Here is a 23,632-nt window from a genome sequence, read left to right as displayed (position 1 = left end):
TTATATTTGTAATTAATTTAGATCACTTTGTAGAGATCTGTTTTCACTTTGACTTAAGTCTTCTTCCTGTTGATCAAAGTCAAAAAAGCCCAATTAAATCCACTGTGATTCAATGATATAAAACATGAAAATTTCCAAGGGGTGTGAATACTTCTATAGGCTCTATTTATTTTGACTCTTACGGGTTGCCTCAAGCCTCCCTGTGTGTTATGTAAAGAACCTCATTTGAGAGGTTATTCTGTGCAGATGCCTTACAGGTTTAAAAACAAGCTGCAAGTCTGTTCCTCACCTCTCCATCTCTCCTGTGTGTTATTCATGGCCACCCAGCTTCCCAGTATCACAATCATAAAAGTAATGCCTTGCACAGATGTTTAAATCTTGCATAAATTCTGCTGCAAGACATTATTTCCAGTAATTACTGAAGAGAACTGAACATTTTGTTTTGATTAATTAACCCTATGACCATCGATACGGATTGATTTGCAGACAATGGTCCTTGTTTTAGGTAAAGTAGCATACTTAAGGCCCACCTGAAACTGTCCAAACTCACTTTATAAAGTCAACACAAGAGGTTTTCACATTCCCAAGAATAACTTAAGTTGCCATTGTCTGGTGTTTTAACACTCCATGGCTTTTTCACACTTACAGCAATCTTTGGCCTTCCACATGGTACCCACAAACCCCAACATCAGCTCCAGGTGCTTCATCTTTTGACTTGGCTTGTTATAGCCTTGTCAAATGAAATGCTGAATTCAGCTATTTATATTATATACAATTCCAGCCTCATCTTTCACCTGCCAGTATTCAGCTTTATTCTGTATTCTATTTTGGTAATTTTAAATTTTATTTATCTCCTCTTCAGTTTTGTTAAATGCTGGCCTTCATCGAATTCTTTCAGCCAGTACACCACCATCAGTTGCACCATCTAATCTCTGCTGAGCTCCAGTTTTCTTCACCTATGTCCTTCTGAACTCACAGTGTGATTGATTTCTAGCTTTCTCAGTTCTAATGGAATCTGAAATGTTAGCACTACTTCCTCCTGCCTGAGATTCTAAGTACTTCCACCATTTTCTGTTTTCATTTCACCTCACCATCTCGGCTTGGATTCAAACCTGAATTTCAGAAATGAAATTACAATTAAGTTGATCTACTTCTAATCATCTACCTAACAGTTGTAATGCCCTGGTTATGATTACTATTGCTAGGCTGTGAGACTCTTTATTCTTGCAGTCTTCTGTAAAAGCAACATGCTGTGCTGGAAAGTGTGTTTTGGCTTCAGCCAAGATAAGGACCCATTGAATTGAATTGAATTGAATTTTGGTTTATTGTCATTTAGAAACCACAACTGCAATGCAGTTAAAAAATGAAACAACATTCCTCCAGAATGATATCACAAAAGCACATGTCAAAACAGACTACACCAGAAAATCCACATAACGTTTGTCAATCCCCAAATCCAGAGTCCAGAGAGGCTGCTGTGTATTAATATCGCGCTACCATCTTAGCGCATTCCCCGGAAAGGAGCTCCAAACCCACCGGACGACACAAGCCTACCCAGTCACACTGTCAGGAGACCAACCCTACCACCCAACAAACCAAAAACTAAAGCTACAAGACCTGCACAAAACTACATACAACAGTGCAAACAATACCATAATTGATTAAAAAAAAGGACCATGGGCACAGTAAAAAGAGTCCAAAGATGTTAAAAGACTATAAATTTGAAAGAAACCACCACACTGCTTCCACCAGTCCTCATAGATTTGTCATCCCACGCAGGCGGCAGAAGGGAATACCTGTTATGGACTTATATGGCGCCACCGGACCCAGCCTCACAGGCGCAGCACACAGTGAAAGCGCCCCGACTGCAGCGGACTCCGGGTCCATCGAACCTCCAAGCCTCCAACCATCCCCTCCGGCACAGCCTCTCTGAGCATCATCCTCTGCTGAGTGCACTACGACACCCCCACCACTGACAACATGATCCCGAGGACTGGGGGCCTGTTCTTACCAGCACAGACCCAGACCTCACAACAGCAGTAGCAACGAAGAAGGCCTTCCTGGAGATCTCCAGATGGTCCTCTGTGCTCCCACGTCCATTTTTCATCAGATTAAGATTGTGCACAGCACCCCGCTTGACAAATAACAGATATCAACTCTGGAGAGGCCATTGCAAACTGCGTCGTGCCGTCATGTTGTCCAACTTAGGAATGTGAGCCAGCCAGTCAGGGCTGTGGGATGTGAGAGAAGATTCTAGAGAGCTGTGGAGAAGTTTTCTGAAGGACAGTAGTCTGGTTTGGGGTCTTTTGGTGGGAGCTGCGGAATGGGACACAAGGGAAGATGCCACAGAATGCTGTTGGAAGGAGAGTCCCCGTTGCAACAAGCGCATTATGCAGATGAATGACTCCAAGGAGGCAGGACTAATACTTCTGAGTGAGGGCCAGTTTGTTTGAGATGGTCTTCAAGGGGAGTTTGGAATGTGGCAGGTGCTTTCACAGATTGTGGGTCCAACGTGTGAGTAAGAGACACACCCCAACTACTTCAGTATAAGCTCTGACGGCTATGTGCATATTGGATTGGTTTAAATGCAGTGGGCCCTTTTTTCTGTAACTGTTAAAGTTGAAAACTTGGTAAATATACTTAATAATTTTATGTTGGTGTACAATCTGTCATTTTTGGGCTACTGATAACTGTATGGGCAGTATTTATACAATTCTTTCAAATCAAGGTTTCTTTAATCAGAATATCTTGACATTTCTGTTTGATTGCATCCCAAATCACACCAACCCTAGACATATATTGTTTATCAAAGGTGGCCTTCTCACCGCTGAGTCATGTGGCTATTAGCAGTTAGCCTATGAGCCAAGTCTGTATATGAGCCCTGGTGAAAGGGTTACACAGTATTTTAGTAGCAGCCCTTTTAGGTTTAAGAAAATTGACTGAGAAGGAAATGCAATGGATGTGTAGGTTTTTGCAGATTAAAAAATGATGGGTGTGTTTTAAGTTTAAGAAAGAATGTAACAACTTCTCCAAACACTGAACACAAAGCGCAGTAAAAAAAAAGGACCTTATGTCATTACATTATCACATCAGACCAGCCTCTTAATGTGGTCCTCAACCCAATGTCAGTGGTTGTGACTTCTGCATGTTTCCACCCACCCCCCACCCCAAACACCAAAGAAATCACTAAAACAATCATTGTAAACCTGTCCAGAGCTCAGACAAGCTGCACAGTGCGGGTCCTGTGTTCCATGGTTGAGAAACTGCAGAGACCTCTGGCTCATCCAGAGCTATGTGGTCATGTAGTGGAATTCTCTAAATTTTGCTGAGTTGGTTTCTTTCTTTCTTTTTCCAATATTTTTATTGAATTTCATATACACAAATACAGAGTTCATAAGGATGCTTATTATAAATCAAGATAGCACAAAATGCACGATATAAGTCATAGTGATACACAGTATCCCATATTGATGATCTATCAAATAAGATAAATTGAATAATGAAATACATTAGTATGATTGATTATATTATATTAAAAAAAATTATACCCCCTACCAAGACAAAGCTGGTTGGAGAAAGAATGTGTTGGTTTAAGGCTATCTACCAAAATACATTCAGGTATGCTCCTCTTATCTATTCTCTCCATTCCAAAACGTGGAATGGGCCATTGTAAGGGGATCTAAGCAGATGTTGGTATGCATTGTGGTGTACAAAAACAAATGAGGTGGAATGTAGATCAAGAGTGCTTTACGCTATGATGGGAGGTGGGAGTAGGTGCAAAGGAATTGAATTTACTGAGGAGAGTGGAACGCCGCTGACCAGGCGATTGTGGTGTCAGGAATAAAATCATCTGGTACTCATAATGGCAGTCTCTATACCAACTCAGCTGCGGACAACTTCAAGTCCTCTTTTGGAACTGTTCTGAGCTCCAGCTCATGGTTATAATCATGCCAATGCTTATTCATCAGGGAAGTCCTCAGAGCAGCCTTTACTCACATAGGCCATTGGACTGCGGGTGATACACAGCCCAATACTGAGGTTCTGGCCTGTTGCAGCCCAGAGGTCTGATATGAATTGGGGACTGCAGTCAGTCAGAGGAAATATCAGATGGGGGGGGAGGGGGACAAACCAAGCAACCCAGGTGCCAATGAACACCTGAGCCATGTCTGTGGTTGTTGCCAATGCTAGAGGGATGACCTCTGCCAACCTGGTGGTACCAGTTTACCATGGTAAAGAGGTGCAAAAAACCATGGGACGGGGGAGAGAATCAATAAGATCCACATTGACATGGTCAAACTGTGGCTCAGGGGCCTCAGCAGGTGCCAATGACGCCTGAACATGGTGTTTAATGTTTGCGCATTGGCACTCCACTGCAATGCAATTATGTGTGTCCTTTCTAAGACTGTGCCACACAAACTTTAGTGCAACTAGTTTCTGTGAGGCCTTCAGGCCCAGATACAAGACACCATGTATATAACCACATAACAATTACAGCACGGAAACAGGCCATTTCGGCCCTCCTAGTCCATACTGACGCTTACACTCACCTAGTCCCACTGGCCCGCACTCAGCCCATAACCCTCCATTCCTTTCCTATCCATATACCTATCCAATTTTACTTTAAATGACAATACCAAACCTGCCTCTACCACTTCTACTGGAAGCTCATTCCACACAGCTACCACTCTGAGTGAAGAAATTCCCCCTCGTGTTACCCTTAAACTTTTGCCCCCTAACTCTCAAATCATGTCCTCTTGTTTGAATCTCCCCTACTCTCAATGGAAAAAGCCTAACCAAGTCAACTCGATCTATCCCCCTCATTATTTTAAATACTGAGGTATGGAGTATGGAGTTTAAATAATAGTATGGAGTCAAAAACTGTCTATCTCCAGTTTGATACAACGATGGGCTGAGGGCGACCGGTTGAGACATCACATAGATGATAAACCCCAGCTTTCCCCAACTTAATGACAGCCATCTTCAGGCCTGTGACTGCAGTTTGGTAAGCCTGGATCTCTGGGTCAGTAGCTTGGTCGGCTGTCCTGCCAGCATAGTCAACCCCTACGTGTATGGCCTCAACAGCAGGCCGTAAGAGGCAATCAGCCATGACATTATTTTTCCACTTGATATGTTGTATATTAGATGTGAACTCTGATATGTAGCCGCTCACCACCTTCAGCTAGCAGCTCCATCCTGCCCCAAAAGAAAGTACAGCACATCTGACCTTGAACTTCGTGGTCTCTATCTGGCTGTCCACCATTTTCCTTTTCTTCTGGAGGATTGCCATTTCGCAGTTCATTGACCACAAACCCCTTTAGCATGTGATGGCCAAAGTATCAGTCCCTTTCTCTGCAGTGCCAACTGGCCTACATCTTCGCAAACATCCATGAAAACAGAGGAGAATGAAAGATGGTTAAACGTTAGAACCCCAAAGCTCCCCAGCTCCCCTCTCCCATGCATAAGCAATGACCCCCCCACCCCCTCCCACAAACAAAAAAGCACTGGCAATCCCCACCGAGCACTCAAGTGTGCTGCAAAGCATCAATAAAAACAGACTTGCAGTACCCCAAAAACTACTTGTTCATCCAGTATTCAACATACCACAGGCTCTCTCTCTCTCTCCCCCCCCCCACAAAAAAGGAAAAAGATGTGTCCCTGTTTCACAGCAAGAGGGGAGACATAACAAAGCAACTCGATTTATGGTGTTAAATGTCTGTTGCGTCACTTTTTCCAAGCTCAATGCCCAAAGAACTCGGGTCTCTGATTGGAGAATCATTGAATCAACACTATTTGATGTACATGTGATAACCTAACCTCTACATGCGATGAGTAGACTGATGGGACTGAAGGCTAACAAATCCCCAGGTCCAGATGGTCTGCATCCTCGGGTACTAAAGGAGGTGGCCCTGGAAATTGTGGATGCATTGGTAATCATTTTCCAATGTTCCTTAGATTCAGCATCAGTTCCTGAGGATTGGAGAATGGCTAATGTTATCCCACTTTTTAAGAAAGGAGGGAATGAGAAAATAGAGAACTATTGTCCTGTCAGCTTAACATCAGTAGTGGGGAAGATGCTAGAGTCCATTATTAAAGATGAAATAGTGACATATCTAGATAGCAGTGATAGGATTGGGCTGAGCCAGCATGGATTTACCAAGGGCAAATCATGCTCGACTAATCTACTGGAGTTTTTCAAGGATGTAACCAGGAAGTTAGACAAGGGAGATCCAGTGGATGTAGTGTACCTCAATTTTCAGAAGGCATTTGATAAGGTCCCACATAGGAGATTGGTGGGTAAAATCAGAGCTCATGGCATTGGATAGACATATTGACATGGATAGAAAACTGGTTGGCAGATAGAAAGCAAAGGGTAGCGGTGAATGGGTATTTCTCGGAATGGCAGGTGGTGACTAGTGGGGTGCCACAGGGCTCGGTATTGGGACCACAGCTGTTTATGGTTTACATCAACAATTTAGATGAAGGCATTGAGAATAACATCAGCAAGTTTGCTGATGATACTAAGCTGGGTGGTAGTGTGACATGTGATGAGGATGTTAGGAGAATTCAGGGTGGCTTGGATAGGCTGGGTGAGTGGGCAGATACTTGGCAGATGATGTTTAATGTAAATAAGTGAGGTTATCCACTTTGGGAGTAAGAGCAGATTATTATCTGAACGGTGTAGAGTTAGGTAAGGGAGAAATACAAAGAGATCTAGGAGTCCTTGTTCATCAGTCACTGAAGGTGAATGAGCAAGTGCAGCAGGCAACGAAGAAGGCGAATGGAATGTTGGCCTTTATTACAAAGGGAATTGAGTACAAGAGCAAGGAAGTCCTTTTGCATTTGTACAGGGCCCTGGTGAGACCACACCTGGAGTATTGTGTACAGTTTTGGTCTCCAGGGTTAAGGAAGGACATCCTGGCTGTAGAGGAAGTGCAGCGTAGATTCACAAGGTTAATTCCTGGGATGTCTGGACTGTCTTACGCAGAGAGTTAGAGACTAGGCTTGTACATGCTGGAATTAAGGAGATTGAGAGGGGATCTGATTGCAACATATAAGATTATTAAGGGATTGGACAAGATAGAGGCAGGAAATATGTTCCAGATGCTGGGAGAGTCCAGTACCAGAGGGCATGGTTTAAGAATAAGGGGTAGGTCATTTAGGACAGAGTTAAGGAAAAACTTCTTCTCCCAGAGAGTTGTGGGGGTGTGGAATGCACAGCCTCAGAAGGCAGTGGAGGCCAATTCTCTGGATGCTTTCAAGAAGGAGCTAGATAGGTATCTTATGAATAGGGGAATCAAGGTTATATGGGGACAAGGCAGGAACCAGGTATTAATAGTAGATGATCAGCCATGTTCTCAGAATGGCGGTGCAGGCTCAAAGGGCCGAATGGTCTACTTCTGCACCTATTGTCTATTGTCTTCTCTTTAGTGCTTAATCAGGGAGTTGGAATGAATTCTGTAGTGATATGTAGTGCATCTTTATTGATAACTTCTGAATTTTTAACTGCTTGTAAGGACATCACTTGGTCCTTAACCGCATGGCAATCTGCTTTTGTCAGATTCTCTTCATACTTCAGAGCAGCTTTCCCCACTTAGCTCATCTTCCTATTATGTAACTATACTTCATTTCAAATATGACACTCATCTGTTCCAATTTAGTGTGTAGTTCACAATTTAGCCTTATTTTTGTAAAGTGCCAGCTTTGATTATTATTATGTACAGTATATGGTACATAATTTGTGTGGCTATCTCCAGCATTATTATTGAATACCTGGTATGTTTGATTACAGTTCCTGAACTGTGATCAGTAGCCACAATAAAAATTCATGTATGCCTGGAAATATGCTTTTGCTACACTGAAACCTGGCTGTGTCTAGAACTAGTGTGAAATTAGAGTGGCAGTCAATATATCCCAGGTTGGCCTGCTCAACTCAGTTGGGATTTTGACAGGCTCAAGGAACACTGCTGTTCGTGCACTGTGGCTGCAACTTATTGTGATCTGGCCCAGAACAGAAAAATTTAACTTGAATTACCTGTCGAAAGTGAACGTGCAGTAGGAATTCATGCATGACACAGAAAACAAAACTGAAACTTATTCCAAAATTAAGTAAAGTTCTTTTTAATAGTGAATATTATTCATTTGCTTTACGTCCTTGCAACACATAGTAATCATGAATGTACATATGCACTATCAAAGGAGGACCTAAAATAATGCAAATCCATACAATTGTATTTCCATAGAGTCCTCTTAAATATTTACTGAAAATCCATGCAATTGGAACCTGTGCAAAATAAGTCAAATAAAATATCAGCCAAGCAGTTTGGAAAAATCTTAGAATAACAAAACATAGCTAGTATTGGAAATAAATTAAAAGTAGCTAGTAGTACAACTAGCATACCTTTCAAAGTTGAGGTCTACAGTCACAAATCATTAGAACACTAACTTCCATTTTGACTGCTTCCTTAATTAAATTGTATAAGAACAAACGACATCTCATGCCTGCTTTCCCATTCAATAACAAAGCTGATTCTGCTTCATCTCATCTAATTACAATAGTCACTGACTCAATTGATGTTTACAAATCTTTATCAGTCATGAATAATCTCAGTGATGAAATGTTGATAAAGGTGAAGATTCCAAAGATTAAAAATCTGTTTATAGAAACTTAATTTCTTCTCAACCCAGTTTTAAATGGCAGCCACCTAATCTGAGATTGTGCCCAACAGTGATGCAAAGCCTAAGTTAACAAATTTCACGTCACATGCCGATGATAATAAACCTGATTCTGATTCTGACACTGGAGATGGACCAAACTGGTAACCCGAAACACTTCTGATGGTAACCTGCTCAAGCATGGAATCCCAAGCATCCTGAGAAATCCTCCCTCTGTCCTGTTTTAGGACTAAAGGAGTTCGATAGCAGACTCCCAGCATGTCAAGTAGTGTAGCTGTTAGCATAATAATGCCATTACAGTACACGCAACTAGGGTTCAATTCTGCTGCTGTCTGTAAGGAGGTAGTATATTCTTCCTGTGACCACATGAGTTTCCTTGGTTTTCTCACACATTCTCAAAACATACATTAATTAAAAAACATTAATTAGTCATGGATGAAATTGGGTGGTGGGGGCTTGTTAGTCCCTAAGGGCCTATTATAGTGCTGTATCATTAAATAAATAAAGCATCCTGTCATTTCCCAGGGGAATCTGTATCTGGAATGATCTGGTGCACATTTATTGATGCCATTTTAATAGAAGGGAATGATTGTGAAAAATTTTCCATCTTTTAGAATTTTTCAATGTTAACTTAAATCTACTTATTGCTAAATTAAATTAATTTAAAGGTGTTTAGTGTTTTCTGTTCTCTTATAATATTTAGTTTTTTCCAAATGTTTTGTTATTAGCATAATTAATTTCTAGTAGCTCTTGAATGCTTGTGCCAGACACGTTCACAATAAAAGACTTTGAAAATTCTATTGCTGAAAGTAAGATCTAGCCAGTAAGATGGCAGCATTGGAGGGGTCAAGTTACTGTTCTAAGTAATTTGAATACAGGTGTCCCTGACTTTATGAATGTTTGCTTTACACCACTTCACTTTTACAAAAGACCTACATTAGTAATCTGTTTTTGCCTTACACAGAGGATTTTTGCTTTTACGAAAATTTTTCCATATAAATTAATGGTTCTTTGCTTTACGACATTTCGGCTTAAGAAAGGTTTCATAGGAACGCCTTACCTTTGTGAAGGGGGGACTGAGCACAGATACAGTGTTACATTTTGGAGGTGAAATGTTAAACCCAACTGTTCACTCAGGTTAATGATCTTTTGACATCACCTTGAGGAAAAGTTAAATGGGGGATGTATTGTTTTTGTACTAGCCTACATTTATTCAACCATTAACTTCACCAAAAATAATTACATGGTTATTAAAACATTGTTGTCTGTAGGATTTGCAGTAAGCATTATCTACTTGCATTTCTAATATAGCACCAATTACTTCATTCCAATGCAGAACACATACTGGCTGCTCCCACTTTAGGATTTACTGAGATAATGAAAATACAATATAATTGCAAATTACTTCTTATGTTTCATTTGTAATTATGCTTGTAGACTCATGGTCCTAGACTCCAAGTGTCTATTAGTGTTATTGGTGAAAGCAATTTTGGTGTAATTTACATGTGGAAGTTACTGATATTTACTAAAATACTGAATGATACGTAACAAAGGTTACATATTAAAGATACATATTAAAACAGGTTACCTAACCTTACCTGCAATATCATCACCAGAAACAGCCAGAAACGGAACATGTTAAGTGGTGCTGCGATCAGATACTACGTCAAAAGAAATGTGTAAACATTAAGTCTAGTTACTGCATAAAGGGGAAAATATAAATTACATTTTATTCAGCTCAAAAACACAATTAGACTATTTTTATATTAAAGCCAGCTCTTGCTGGTAGTAATAGTAATGCAGAATTTTATTTATAAGAAAATCCTTAATGGTTCATATCACTACTCTTTTAAAATTTTATTTAAAAAACTATTTTCTAGGTTTCTTATATTTAATAGTAAAATACATATTGACAGAGTATTAAGACCATCATCATGTCCTTTTCTCATTACCAACATCAGGGAAGAAATACAGGAGCCTGAAGACCCACACTCAACACTGTAGGAACACCTTCTTCCCCTCAGATCAGATTTCTGAATGGCCTATAAACATTACCTTGCTATTCCACTTTTGCACTCTTTATTTAGTTTATTTTCTGTTGTAACTTTTAGTAATTTTTATGCCTTGCTCTGTATTGCTGCCATGAAACAACAAATTTTGTGACATATGTGAATGATAATAAACCTGATTCGGATTCCTTCTGGGAAGAAATTTGTGTTAAGTTTGGCAGATGCTTATTTAAAGAGATTTACAGAAGCCAAGCTCTAATGGTGAAGAATAAATGAGCAAGACTGCTTATTATTTTACATCAGATGATTGTTCTCCATCATTTAATCAGATACAGGACATCATGCACTGTCTTACAAATAGCACTCCCTGTATTTATGACCAAAGTGTATAACTAAACACATTGATGAAAGTAGTGCCATAGATGTAGTGTATATGGAGTTCAACAAGGTATTTGATAAGGTACCCCATGCAAGGCTTATTGAGAAAATAAGGAGGCATAGGATCCAAGGGGACATTGCTTTGTGGTTCCAGAACTGGCATGCTCACAGAAGGCAAAGAGTGGTTGTAGACGGGTCAAATTCTGCATGGAGGTTGGTCACCATTGGGGTGCCTCAGGGATCTGTTCTGGGACCCCGACTCTTTGTGATTTTTATAAATGACCTGGATGAGGAAGTGGAGGGATGGGTTAGTAAACTTGCTGATGACACAAAGGTTGGAGATGTTGTGGATAGTGTGTAGGGATGTCAGAGGTTACAGTGGGACATTGATAGGATGCAAAACTGGGCTGCGAAGTGGCAGATGGAGTTCAATCCAGATAAGTGTGAGGTGGTTCATTTTGGTAGATGGCAGAATATAGCATTAATGGTAAGAATCTTGGCAGTGTGGAGGATCAGAGGGATCTTGGGGTCCAAGTCCATAGGACACTCAAAGCTGCTATGCAAGTTGACTCTTATGGTTAAGAAGGCATACGTTACATTGGCCTTCATCAACCATAGGATTGAGTTTAAGAGGCAAGAGGTACTGTTGTAGCTATATAGGACCCTGGTCAGAGCCCACTTGGAGTACTGTGCTCATTTCTGGTCGCCTCACTACAGGAAGGATGTAAAAGCTATAGAAAGAATGCAGAGGAGATGGACATGCTCCCTGGATTGGGGAGCATGCCTAATGAGAATAGGTTGAGTGAACTCGGCCTTTCCACCTTGGAGTGACGGAGGATGAGAAGTGACTTGCTGGAGGTGTTCAAGGTAATGATTATCCCTCGATAGTCAGAATCTTTTTCACAGGGGTGAAATGGCTGGCACGAGAGGGCACAGTTTTAAAGTGCTTGGAAGTAGGTACAGAGGAGATATAACCATATAACAATTACAGCAGGGAAACAGACCATTTCAGCCCTTCTAGTCTGTGCCGGATGCTTACTCTCACCTAGTCCCACTGACATCTTCTGCAATTGTATGGGGCTTCTTGGATTTGGCCACTTTATATGCCACTTGTTATGATACAAGAAGTAGTGGATTTTCAACAGAAACAAAACCTAATTTTGGAAGAGATCCTTGTGAATCAACAAGAGCTCTTTTGATTTTCAATGACCCAGCATCATGTCCTTCAACATCAGCTCCGCCATGCTTGTTCTTGAAGTGCTCTTATAACCATATAACAATTACAGCATGGAAACAGGCCATCTCGGCCCTTCTAGTCCATGCTGAACACTTACTCTCACCTAGTCCCACTGACCTGCACTCAGCCCATAATCCTCCAGTCCTTTCCTGTCCATATACCTATCCAATTTTACTTTAACTGACAATACCGAACCTGCCTCTACCACTTCTACTGGAAGCTCGTTCCACACAGCTACCACTCTCTGAGTAAAGAAATTCCCCTGTGTTACCCTTAAACGTTTGCCCCCTAACTCTCAACTCATGTCTTCTTGTTTAAATCTCCCCTACTCTCAATGGAAAAAGCCTATCCACGTCAATTCTATCTATCCGTCTCATAATTTTAAAAACCTCTATCAAGTCCCCCCTCAACCTTCTACGCTCCAAAGAATAAAGACCTAACTTGTTCAACCTTTCCCTGTAACTTAGGTGCTTAAACCCAGGTAACATTCTAGTAAATCTTCTCTGTAGTCTCTCTATTTTGTTGACATCTTTCCTATAATTCAGTGACCAGAACTGTACACAATACTCCAAATTCAGTCTTACCAATGCCTTGTACAATTTTAACATTTCATCCCAACTCCTATACTCAATGCTCTGATTTATAATGGCCAGCATACAAAAGCTTTCTTCACCACCCTATCCACATGAGATTCCACCTTCAGGGAACTATGCACCATTATTCCTAGATCACTCTGTTCTACTGCATTCTTCAATGCCCTACCATTTACCATGTATGTCCTTTTTGGATTATGCCTACCAAAATGTAGCACCTCACACATCAGCATTAAAGTCCATCTGCCATCATTCAGCCCACTCTTCTAACTGGCCTAAATCTCTCTGCAAGCTTTGAAAACCTACTTCATTATCCATAACACCACCTACCTCTGCATACTTACTAATCCAATTTACCACTCCATCATCCAGATCATTAATGTACAAACATATATGACAAACAACATTGGACCCAATACAGATCCCTGAAGCATACCACTAGTCACCGGCCTTCAACCTGACAAACAGTTACCCACCACCACCCTCTGTCATCTCCCATCCAGCCACTGTTGAATTCATTTTACTATTTCAATATTAGTACCTAACGATTGAACCTTCCTAACTAACCTTCCGTGCGGAACCTTTTCAAAGGCCTTACTGAAATCCATATAGACAACATCCACTGCTTTACCCTCATCAACTTTCCTTGTAACCTCTTCAAAAAATTCAGTAAGATTTGTCAAACCTGACCTTCCACGCACAAATCCATGCTGACTTCCTAATCAGACCTTGTCTATCCAGATAATTATATATACAATCTCTAAGAATACTTTCCATTAATTTACCCACCACTAACGTCAAAATGACAGGCCTATAACTGCTAGGTTTACTCTTAGAACCCTTTTTAAACAACAGAACCGCATGAGCGATATGCCAATCCTCCAGCACCATCCCCGTTTCTAATGACATTTGAAATATTTCTGTCAGAGCCCCTGCTATTTCTACACTAACTTCCCTCAAGGTCCTAGGGAATATCCTGTCAGGACCCGGAGATTTTTCCGCTTTTATATTCCTTAAAAGCGCCAGTACTTCCTCTTCTTTAATCATCATAGTTTCCATAACTTCCCTACTTGTTTCCCTTACCTTACACAATTCAATATCCTTCTCCTTAGTGAATATCGAAGAAAAGAAATTGTTCAAAATCTCCCCCATCTCTTTCAGCTCCACACATAGCTATCCACTCTGATTCTCTAAGGGGCCAATTTTATCCCTCACTATCTTTTTGCTATTAATATAACTGTAGAAACCCTTCGGATTTATTTTCACCTTTCTTGCCAAAGCAACCTAGTATCTTCTTTTAGCTTTTCTAATTTCTTTCTTAAGATTCTTCTTACATTCTTTATATTCCTCGTACTCCACGCTGCCTATATTAATTGTAGATATCTCTCTTTTTCCTATCCAAGTTTCCAATATCCCTTGAAAACCATGGCTCTCCCAAACTTTTAACCTTTCCTTTCAACCTAACAGGAACATAAAGATTCTGTACCCTCAAAATTTCACCTATTACCTCCCTCCCATTAAACAAATTGTCCCAATCCACTCCTTCTAAATCCTTTCATATCTCCTCAAAGTTAGCCTTTCTCCAATCAAAAATCTCAATCCTGGGTCCAGTCCTATCCTTCTCCATAATTATACTAAAACTAATGGCATTGTGATCACTGGACCCGAAGTGCTCCCCAACACATACCTCTGTCACGTGACCTATTTCATTCCCTAATAGAAGATCCAACACTGCCCCTTCTCTAGTCAGTACCTCTATGTATTGCTGCAAAAAACTATCCTGCACACATTTTACAAACCCCAAACCATCCATCTCTTTTACAGTGTGGGCTTCCCAGTCTATGTATGGAAAATTAACATCTCCCACTATCACAACCCTGTGCTTACTAGAAATATCTGCTATCTCCTTGCAAATTTGCTCCTCCAATTCTTGCTCCCCATTAGGTGGTCTATAATACACCCTTTACCCATTCCTCAATTCCACCCAAATAGCCTCCCTAGACAAGCTATCAGGGGTAAGTTTTTTACACAGAGAGTGATAAGTGCATGGAATGGGCTGCTGGCAGCAGTGGTGAAGGCGGATACGATAGGGACTTCTAAGAGACCCCTGGATAGATACACGGAGCTTAGGAAAATAGAGTGCTATGGGTAAGCCTAGGCACTTCTAGGGTAAGGACATGATCGGCACGACTTTGTGGGCCGAAGGGCCTGTATTGTGCTGTAGGTTTTCTATGTTAATGTTAACTCAGAATAAAGACCTGTTTAAAGAGTCAGTAAATAAAATTTGCTCCTGCAAAGTCACAAAGTTGAACTTTCCTGGAATATTTTTCTATGTTCATTGGACAATTCATCCTTACAAAACTGACTATCAATGATCAACTAAGCCACCAAATGTTCTTACATATTGCAATGAGAATATTTTTATTCATGTGGGCATGAAATGTCTGTGAAGAAATTATTTGAGGAGGCGTTTAACAACTGAAACATACTTATAGTTACTAGGAATTAGAGATAATTTGCAAATCAGATACAGGGATATTTTACTTCCTGCTTCATAACTGTACTCACACTGAATCCAGTAGTAATACACAATATCCTGAACTAATGGGCTGGATGCACTTCAAAATTAGCCATTATTTGCCAGAAGTAGCATGACATTTTTATTGAATATGTCTGACTGAAAGGGTAAATGTACTCAGTTGCTTTTCCTTTATGTATTAATTTCTGGTAGATTATAAGGTATTCTGTTGCCATTTTTGCATTTTAGTGAGTATTGTTTACTAATATTTTTTAATCTCTTTAATTCTATTCGAACTGTTTTTATGTGTCTTTTGTCAAAATGTCATCTAGACATTCTGGGGTTGGAGCCTAGAATTTGCTGCCCGAGGTTGAGCTGCTGTCACGGTCAATTGTTACCATAGGTTCTTGCCAACAGAAAAAGTACATTAAGAGATGATCAGATTGTATATGATACAGTACAAAGGTGATTAAGGAATTTATCCTCTCTGTTCACCATCAATGAAACAATGCAGCTCTGTTATTTTATTTTTTTTAAAATTTTTTTTTATTAGTTTTTCAAAACATTTTACAAATTAAAAACCCCAAATCCCAATGAGGAACATTAAAACAGTGCAAAATTAAGCATACAATAACAATATGTTACAAAGGAAGAGAATTTAGCAAAAAAAAAGCACCTAAATTAAAGACAAGTAAGCTTAGTATCCTCCCCAAGCCCCACAACACAAGAAAAAACAACAGCAACTCCAGACCAACCACAACACAATATAGAGAGTATAAGTCAGGACAGCCAAGCTCCCAGACTGTGAATACACTCAGCAACAGAGGATAATAATGCCTTCTACCAGAAAAAAAAGGAGCTGAAAGCAAGGGACCGAAGAGAAAAAAAAAACCCTAGTCAAGAGGAAGGTTATGAAAGTACTTGATAAAAGGTCCCCAGACCTTATGGAACTTTAGATCCGAATTGAGATCTGAATAATGAATTTTTTCGAGGTCCAAACTGAGCATGAGTGGGCGGGGCAGCATCTTTCCATCTGAGGAGGATCAAGCGTCTAGCCAGAAGAGAGGCAAAGGATAATATTCGGCATTTGGTTGGACCCAGACATAAATCTGTCTCGCCCCAAAAACCGAACAGAGCAATTAAGGGGTTTGGTTCTAGGTGCTGATTCAGAATACACGATAACATAGTGAAGACATCTTTCCAGAATTTCTCCAAGCTAGGACAGAACCAGTACATATGGATGAGAGAGGCCATGCCCCTCTTGCATTTATCACAGAGCGGACTAACGCTAGGGTAGAATCGAGATAGTTTAGATTTAGACATATGGACTCTATGAACAATCTTAAACTGTAAAAGGCAGTGGCGAGCACAAAGAGAGGTTGAGTTAACCGATTTGAGAACTGAATCCCAGCTCTCCTCAGATAAGGAGATATTTAAATCCTGCTCCCAGGCCATTTTGATTTTATCCATGGGAGCCCGTCGTAAGGCCGCTAGTTTATCTCAGATGATTGATATTAAGCCTTTACCTAGTGGATTCATAGAAAGAAATAGGTCCATAGCATTTTTCACAGGCATTTCAGGGAAGTTAGGAATTAAAGGAGCAATAAAGTGTCGGATTTGGAGATATCTGAAAAAATGAGCATTGGGCAGATTGAACTTAACAGAGAGCTGCTGAAAAGAAGCGAAGCTATTATCAATGAAAAGATCTTCAAAATGTCTAATGCCCTTCCTATATCAAACCTGGAATGCTGAATCATATGTAGTAGGTAAAAAAAGGTGATTATGAGCAATAGGGCTGGAAACGGAAAACCCCTGGAAACCATAGCATTTCCTGATCTGAGCCCATATACGCAAAGTGTGTCTAACAAGAGGATTAGCTATTGATCTGGGCAGACTACTAGGGAGTGCAGAGATAGATAATTCTTTGGTGGAGCTCAGCTCCATCACCACCCAGTTAGGGCACTCGGGTTGGCCGTGGAAGAAAGACCAGAAGGTAGCACAATGTATATTAGTTGCCCAATAATATAAACGAAAGTTAGGTAAAGCCATGCCACCCTCTTTTTTAGATTTTTGGAGATGGATTTTATTAATTCTAGAGCGCTTATTCTGCCACAGATATGACAAAATAATAGAGTCTAAGGAATCAAAAAAAGATTTAGGAATAAAAATTGGGATAGATTGAAATAGGTATAAAATTTGGGGAGAACATACATTTTAACAACATTAATACGACCTACCAAAGACATAGATAGAGGTGACCATTGTACCAGACTCTGTTTTATAGCATATGAAAGGTTGGCAAAGTTTTCACGAAAGAGATCTTTAAACTTCCTTGTGACTGTAATTCCAAGATAAGTAAATTGATTATGGACTACTTTAAAAGGGAGATCATGAAATGTTAGTTCAGCTCTGTTATTTTGATCAAATCTTTATATCTATTAATATTTCAGTTCTAACAGTAAAGATTAGAGAAGTGTTACAGAGGCCTATGTGAGAAAGATTATACACAGTTCAAGTGGCATGAGAATCCTATTGTTACCACATTACATTATTACATTGCTAAATATTGTGCAGTGCACTCATACACATAAAAGCAAGATATTCAGTTTGTTTACTGGAAGTGCAAGCAACACAGTATCCTCAGGTATACCTAAAGTAACTTCTAAACTAATAATAATAAGGGTCTTAAAGAATTATGTACACGTTTGTAACTACAGAAAATTCCAGTTAATTGGGCCATAAGTTAATTGGGGCAGCCACTTATTCGGGACAATTCTTAAAAAAAACAAAAACTAATTGAGGAAATATCCAGGATTCACTTTGTTTATTTGGGACACAATACACTTAATTGGGGTAGAAAGCTGTTGACAAACAGTTTCTAACTACTGTCAGACACATGCACATGTATGCATTAGCTACTACACTGCGCTTAGAGCGCATAGTTTTTAAATACAATCAGTTGTGTGTGCTTTTTGTGATTTTTGCAAAAATCACAAAAGCAGTGATTTTTGTCACTGATAGTTGATGAGAAATAAGCAGTAAGACAATTCAGAACCGTTTTGCTCACTGTGGTTTCAAACATTCAGGATTGGAGATGCCATAAATCACCAGGAGTGAAAGTGAAACACTACTTCAAAAAGTTAGGAACCACGATGAATGTGAAGACATCGCCAATCATCCTGAATGGTACAATTAAATGAAAATTTGGAAGATGCAATTGTCAATAGCATTGTATGAAAGCAGCCCATTATCTGCTCTGGATGTCTGTGCTGAATTTGTTCATTTGCAGTCAATCAAAAGAATGTGTACATTGGATGAATTCCTCAATTGATAATTATTAGGAACTAATACAGTTTTATAGTACTGTAGTAGTATTGATAGTGTTCTAATTTATTCTGTATTTCATTTAAAGACGCAATCTCAGTTAAATAGTACTTTTTCTGTTTTATATCTTTTTAACTATTTCCACGAAATATCATCTAATTGGGGCTGCCACTAAATTGGGCCAAAATATGTCACAATGTGTCCCAATTAACTGGAATCCACTGTATATATTAAAGACTAATAGGAACTGGGGTCCTTTCTTAACAAGAAAGGACCCAAGTTTCATGAAGAGATAGATCTGAAGTTTATGTGGTTGGTTAACAGTTAGTGCTCTGCTCTGTCAGTATTAAAGATCTGCAATATTAAAAGAAGTTAGAACAGAGGTAAATTTTTAACACAAGAAGTGAGTGCGTGGAATGGGCTGCTCACGATGGTGGTGGAGGTAGATATGATAGGGTATTTTAAGAGACTCCCTGATAGGTACATGGAGCTTAGAAAAATAGAGGACCAAGGGTAGCCCTAGGTAATTCCTAAGGTAAGGACATGATCAGCACAGCTTTGTGGGCTGAAGGGCCTGTATTGTGCTGTAGGTTTTCTATGTTATCTAACATTACTGTATAAGCTTATTTATTTATTGAGATACAATGCAAAATAGGTTCTTTCCTCCCTTTGAGCTGTGTTACCCATCAATTCTTCAATTTAACCCTAGCATAATCACGGGTCAATTTACAATGACCAATTAAACTACTAACTGGTACATCTCTGGACTGTGGGAGGAAACCCACACGGTCACAAGGAGAATGTACAAACCCTTTGCAGACAGTGGCAGGAACTGACCCTGGATCACTGGTACTGTAAAGTGTTGTGCTAACCACTCCACTACAGTATAGGTTTCTTTAATTAGTATGTGGACAGTCCAACAAGAGGAGGGGCTGTACTGGACCTGGTGTTGGGTAATGAATCTGGCCAGATGACTGACCTTTCAGTGGGTGAACAGTTAGGGAGCACAACTCCATATCTTTCAAGGTACTATAGATAAGGATAGGTATGGTCCTTGTGGAAGAGTTTTAAATTGGAGTAGGGTAAATTATAAGTATATTAGGCAAGAACTAAGAAACACTAATTGAAAACACCTTTACTCTGGCAAGCACACGTCAGACATGTGGAAGGTGTTTAAAGCTAATTGCACAGGGTACAGGAGAGATGGGAATGGAAAGATAAGAGAATCTTGGATGTCCAGAGAGGTGATGAATTAGACAACAAGTAAAAGAAAAAGTATGTAAAGCTTCAAAAGTTAGGATCAAATGAAGTAAAGAAACCAGAAAAGAACTAAAGAAAGGAATTAGAAAAGCCAGGAGAGGCCATGAAAAATCCTTGGCAAGTAAGATTAAGGTGAATCCCAAGGCGTTCTACACATACATCAAGGGTAAAAGGATAACTAGGGAGAGGGTGGGACCACCAACGATAAAGAGGGCAACTTGCAGAGAATGTGAATGAGGTACTTAATCAGTACTTTGCTTCAGTATTTACAAAGGAAAAGGAGCAGGAGATTGGTACTGAATGTATAAATATGTTAAAGTGTTTAGAGGTCAAGAAAGAAGAAGTGTTGAGCTTCCTAAGGAGTATGAAGGTGGGTGTCCCAAAGACCTGATGGGATTTACCCCAGGTTATTGAAAGAGGCAAGAGGTGAGATTGCTGGGCCCTTGACCAGTATTTTTGTGTCTTCTACCCACAGGCGAAGTCCTGGTGGACTGGCGAGTGGCTAATGTTGTACATCTATTTAAGAAGGGTACAAGGGAAAATCCTGGGAACTATAGACCGATGAGTCTCATGTCAGTTGTAGGGAAATTGCTGGAGAAAGTTCTTAGGGACAGGATATATGAACATTTGGAAACCCATGGCTTAAATTAGGGAGAGCCAGAATGGCTATGTGTGGGGCAGGTCATGCCTTAGCGACTTGACTAAGATTTTGACAAGGTGGCATGAGAGGTTGATGATGATAGGCCAGTGGATGTTTTTACCATGAATTTGAGTAAGGCATTTGACGAAGTCCCTCATGGGAGGCTAAACCAGAAGATTAAGATGCATGGGGTCTGCAGCGAATTGGCTGTTTGGAATCAGAACTGGCTTGTGCACTGAAGACAAAGGGTAGTGGTTGAAGAGGCTTATTTGAGCTGGAGTCTGTAATTAGTGGAGTTCTGCAGGGTTAAGGGCTGGAACCTCTGCTGCTTGTAATGTATATAAATGACCTGGATGAAAATATAGATAGGTGGGTTAGTAAATTTGCGGATGATACTAAGATTGGTGGAGTTGTGAATAGTGTACAAGACAGGCAAAAAATACAGCATGACACAGATCAATTACAGATATGGGCTGAGAAATGGCAGATGGAGTTTAACCCAGATAAATGTGAGGCGTTACACCTTGGCAGGGCAATGCAAGGAAACAGTACTAAGATCCTCAGCAGAGAGATTTTGAGATCCAAGTTCATGGTTCCTTGAAAGTGATTCACAGATCAATAACGTAGTTAAGAATATTTATGGAATACTTGTTTCTACCTGTTGAGTTATTGAGTTCAACTGTCAAGAGGTTATGTTGCAACTTTATAAAACTCTGGTTAGGCCACACCTGGAGTACTGCATACATTTCTGGTCATCCCATTATAGAAAGAAAGTTGAGGCTTTGGACAGGGTGCAATAGAGATGCTTAAGTCCTGATGAAGGGTCTCGACCCGAAACGCTGACTGCTTCTTTCAACAGATGCTGTCTGACCTGCTGAGTTCATCCAGCTTGTTTGTACGTCTCAATAGAGATGCTGCCTGGTTGAGAGGGCACGTGCTATCAAAAGAAGCTGGATAAACTTGGGTTGTTTTCTCTGGAGCTTTGGAGGCTGAGGGGGAGGTCTAATAGAGGTTTACAAGATTATGAGGGGCATAGAATGAGTAGACAGAGAGTATCTGTTTCCCAGGGGTGAAATGTCTAATACCAGAGAGCATGCATTCAAGGTGAGGGGAGGTAGGTTCAAGTGGGATGTGAGGGGTCAGTTTTTTTTTATTCATAGATTCGTGAATGCCTGCAATGTGGTGCCTGGTATGGTGGTGGAGGTAAATGCAATAGAGGCTTTTAAAAGACATTTGGATAGGCACAGGAAGGTAAGGAAGGTGGAAGGAATGGACATGGTGTCAGTTGGGGAATTAGTGCTTGGATGTTTTGGTTTGCTTTTTAGGTGGTCCGGCACAACACTCTGGGCCAAATGGCCTGTTCCTGTGCTGTACTCTTTTATGTTCTATACTTACAATGATTGCCATTTTTCCTATGTTATATTCAAAAGAACTTAATTGATCTGAAGTGCTTTGGTATATCCTGAGGTCCTGAAAAGGTGCTATGTAAATGCAATTGCTCATTCTTTCTAAGTTTTTTTTGAAAAAGGGGACGGCAAGCTTCTCCAGGGCAGCTGATGTTGGCACTGGGGAGAAGTAGTCTCATGAGTCTACTCCTTTTGTAGTGGGGAAATTAGAAGAAGTTGGTTAGAGGCCACAAGTGGATCAAAAGAAAGAGGCACAAACATTATGCACCTTCACTGACTCTGTGTGTTTGTTCTCACTTACCTCATGATATAATGCTGATAATAAGAATACTGAGGCTTGGCCTTCCCATTTTGAATAACCCTTTTCAACCAGTGGTCTATAAATATGTCTGTTGAATAACAAAAAATAATAATTGTTGTACCAAACTTATTGCTATGTTCATCTTACCACCTTCAACTAAAACTTACAATAATCAGCTTGAATGTTTTGCTGATTATTTATATTGTATTGATCATATACTCCACTTCGACTGTGGATAGAACTTTTCATCCACAAAAGATATGAATGAATTAATTAATGAAATTTTATTTCGGTCAGTACAAACATAACCAAAAGCATAATTTTCAATGATTATTTCATAACAATAACTTCATAAGACAAAATTAAATAATTAAAATCTTTAAAACAGACCAAAAGGGTGTAGGCTGAAGCTACAGCTTATTACTCCTACCCTTCTTATCCTTTGTTTTTGAAATGTACATGTTTCTCTCAAATCATGATGACTTTCTCTCATTTTAAACAATCTTTGGATACTTTGTGGTAACTGTCCATTTTTTACTTTATACATAATTTGTATTATTTGAAAATCTACAAAAGCTCTGAATTTTAAAGTGTTTAGTTAAATAAATAGTGGATTGGTTGGCTCATAATAACTTGTCTTATTTACAATTCATATTGCTTTCTTTTGGATTAGAAAAATTAAGTTTGTATTTGTTTTATATGTATTTCCCCATAACTCTACACAGTAAGTCATGTATGGGACTATAAGTGAACAGTATAATGTAAACAAAGATTCCTGATTTAAGAAATCTTGCGCTTTGTACAGTATTGTGATAGATTTTGACATTTTTTGCTTTGACATAATTTATATGTGGTTTCCAGTTTAATTTATTATCTATTACCACTCCTAAAAATTTTGTTTCAGATACCTTATCAATTTCAACATCATTTATCCTAAGTTTACTATACGAGTTTGGTACACGGTTTCCAAATATTATGAATTTAGTTTTACTTAGATTGAGTGATAATTTATTAGTATCAAACCATTTCTTTATAATTTTTAGTTCTTTCTTCACTGTATCCAAAAGTTGTTTTGGATGTTCCCCACTACAAAATATATTGTATCAACAGCAAATAATATATAATTTAATGCTGAGAAACCATACATATATCATTTATATACAAAATGAACAGCAATGGGGACCAAGCACTGAACCTTGTGGAACCCCACAAGTTACCCTCAAAAGTTTTGAATTTGAATGTTTATATGTGCATACTGATACCTGTACCTGTCTTCCAAATAACTACTTAACT

At 39.6% G+C, this 23,632-nt stretch overlaps 1 protein-coding gene across 1 annotated transcript in view; it reads right to left on the bottom strand.

Moving 5' to 3' along the window:
* Nucleotides 1-8,131: 8,131 nt before the first annotated feature.
* Nucleotides 8,132-23,632, bottom strand: part of LOC132407117 (diacylglycerol O-acyltransferase 1-like) — a 112,633-nt gene continuing 97,132 nt past the window's right edge. Inside the window, exons 14-16 of the mRNA XM_059993411.1 lie at nt 22,340-22,427; nt 10,272-10,334; nt 8,132-8,281 (exon numbers count right to left, since the gene is read on the bottom strand). Coding sequence (XP_059849394.1) covers nt 8,132-8,281; nt 10,272-10,334; nt 22,340-22,427 — 301 coding nt within the window. The remainder of the gene's footprint in view (nt 8,282-10,271; nt 10,335-22,339; nt 22,428-23,632) is intronic.

The sequence above is a fragment of the Hypanus sabinus genome, chromosome 17, assembly GCF_030144855.1.
Source record: "Hypanus sabinus isolate sHypSab1 chromosome 17, sHypSab1.hap1, whole genome shotgun sequence".
In the NCBI taxonomy this organism is placed as follows: domain Eukaryota; kingdom Metazoa; phylum Chordata; class Chondrichthyes; order Myliobatiformes; family Dasyatidae; genus Hypanus; species Hypanus sabinus.
This window is presented reverse-complemented; position numbering and strand designations above follow the sequence as displayed.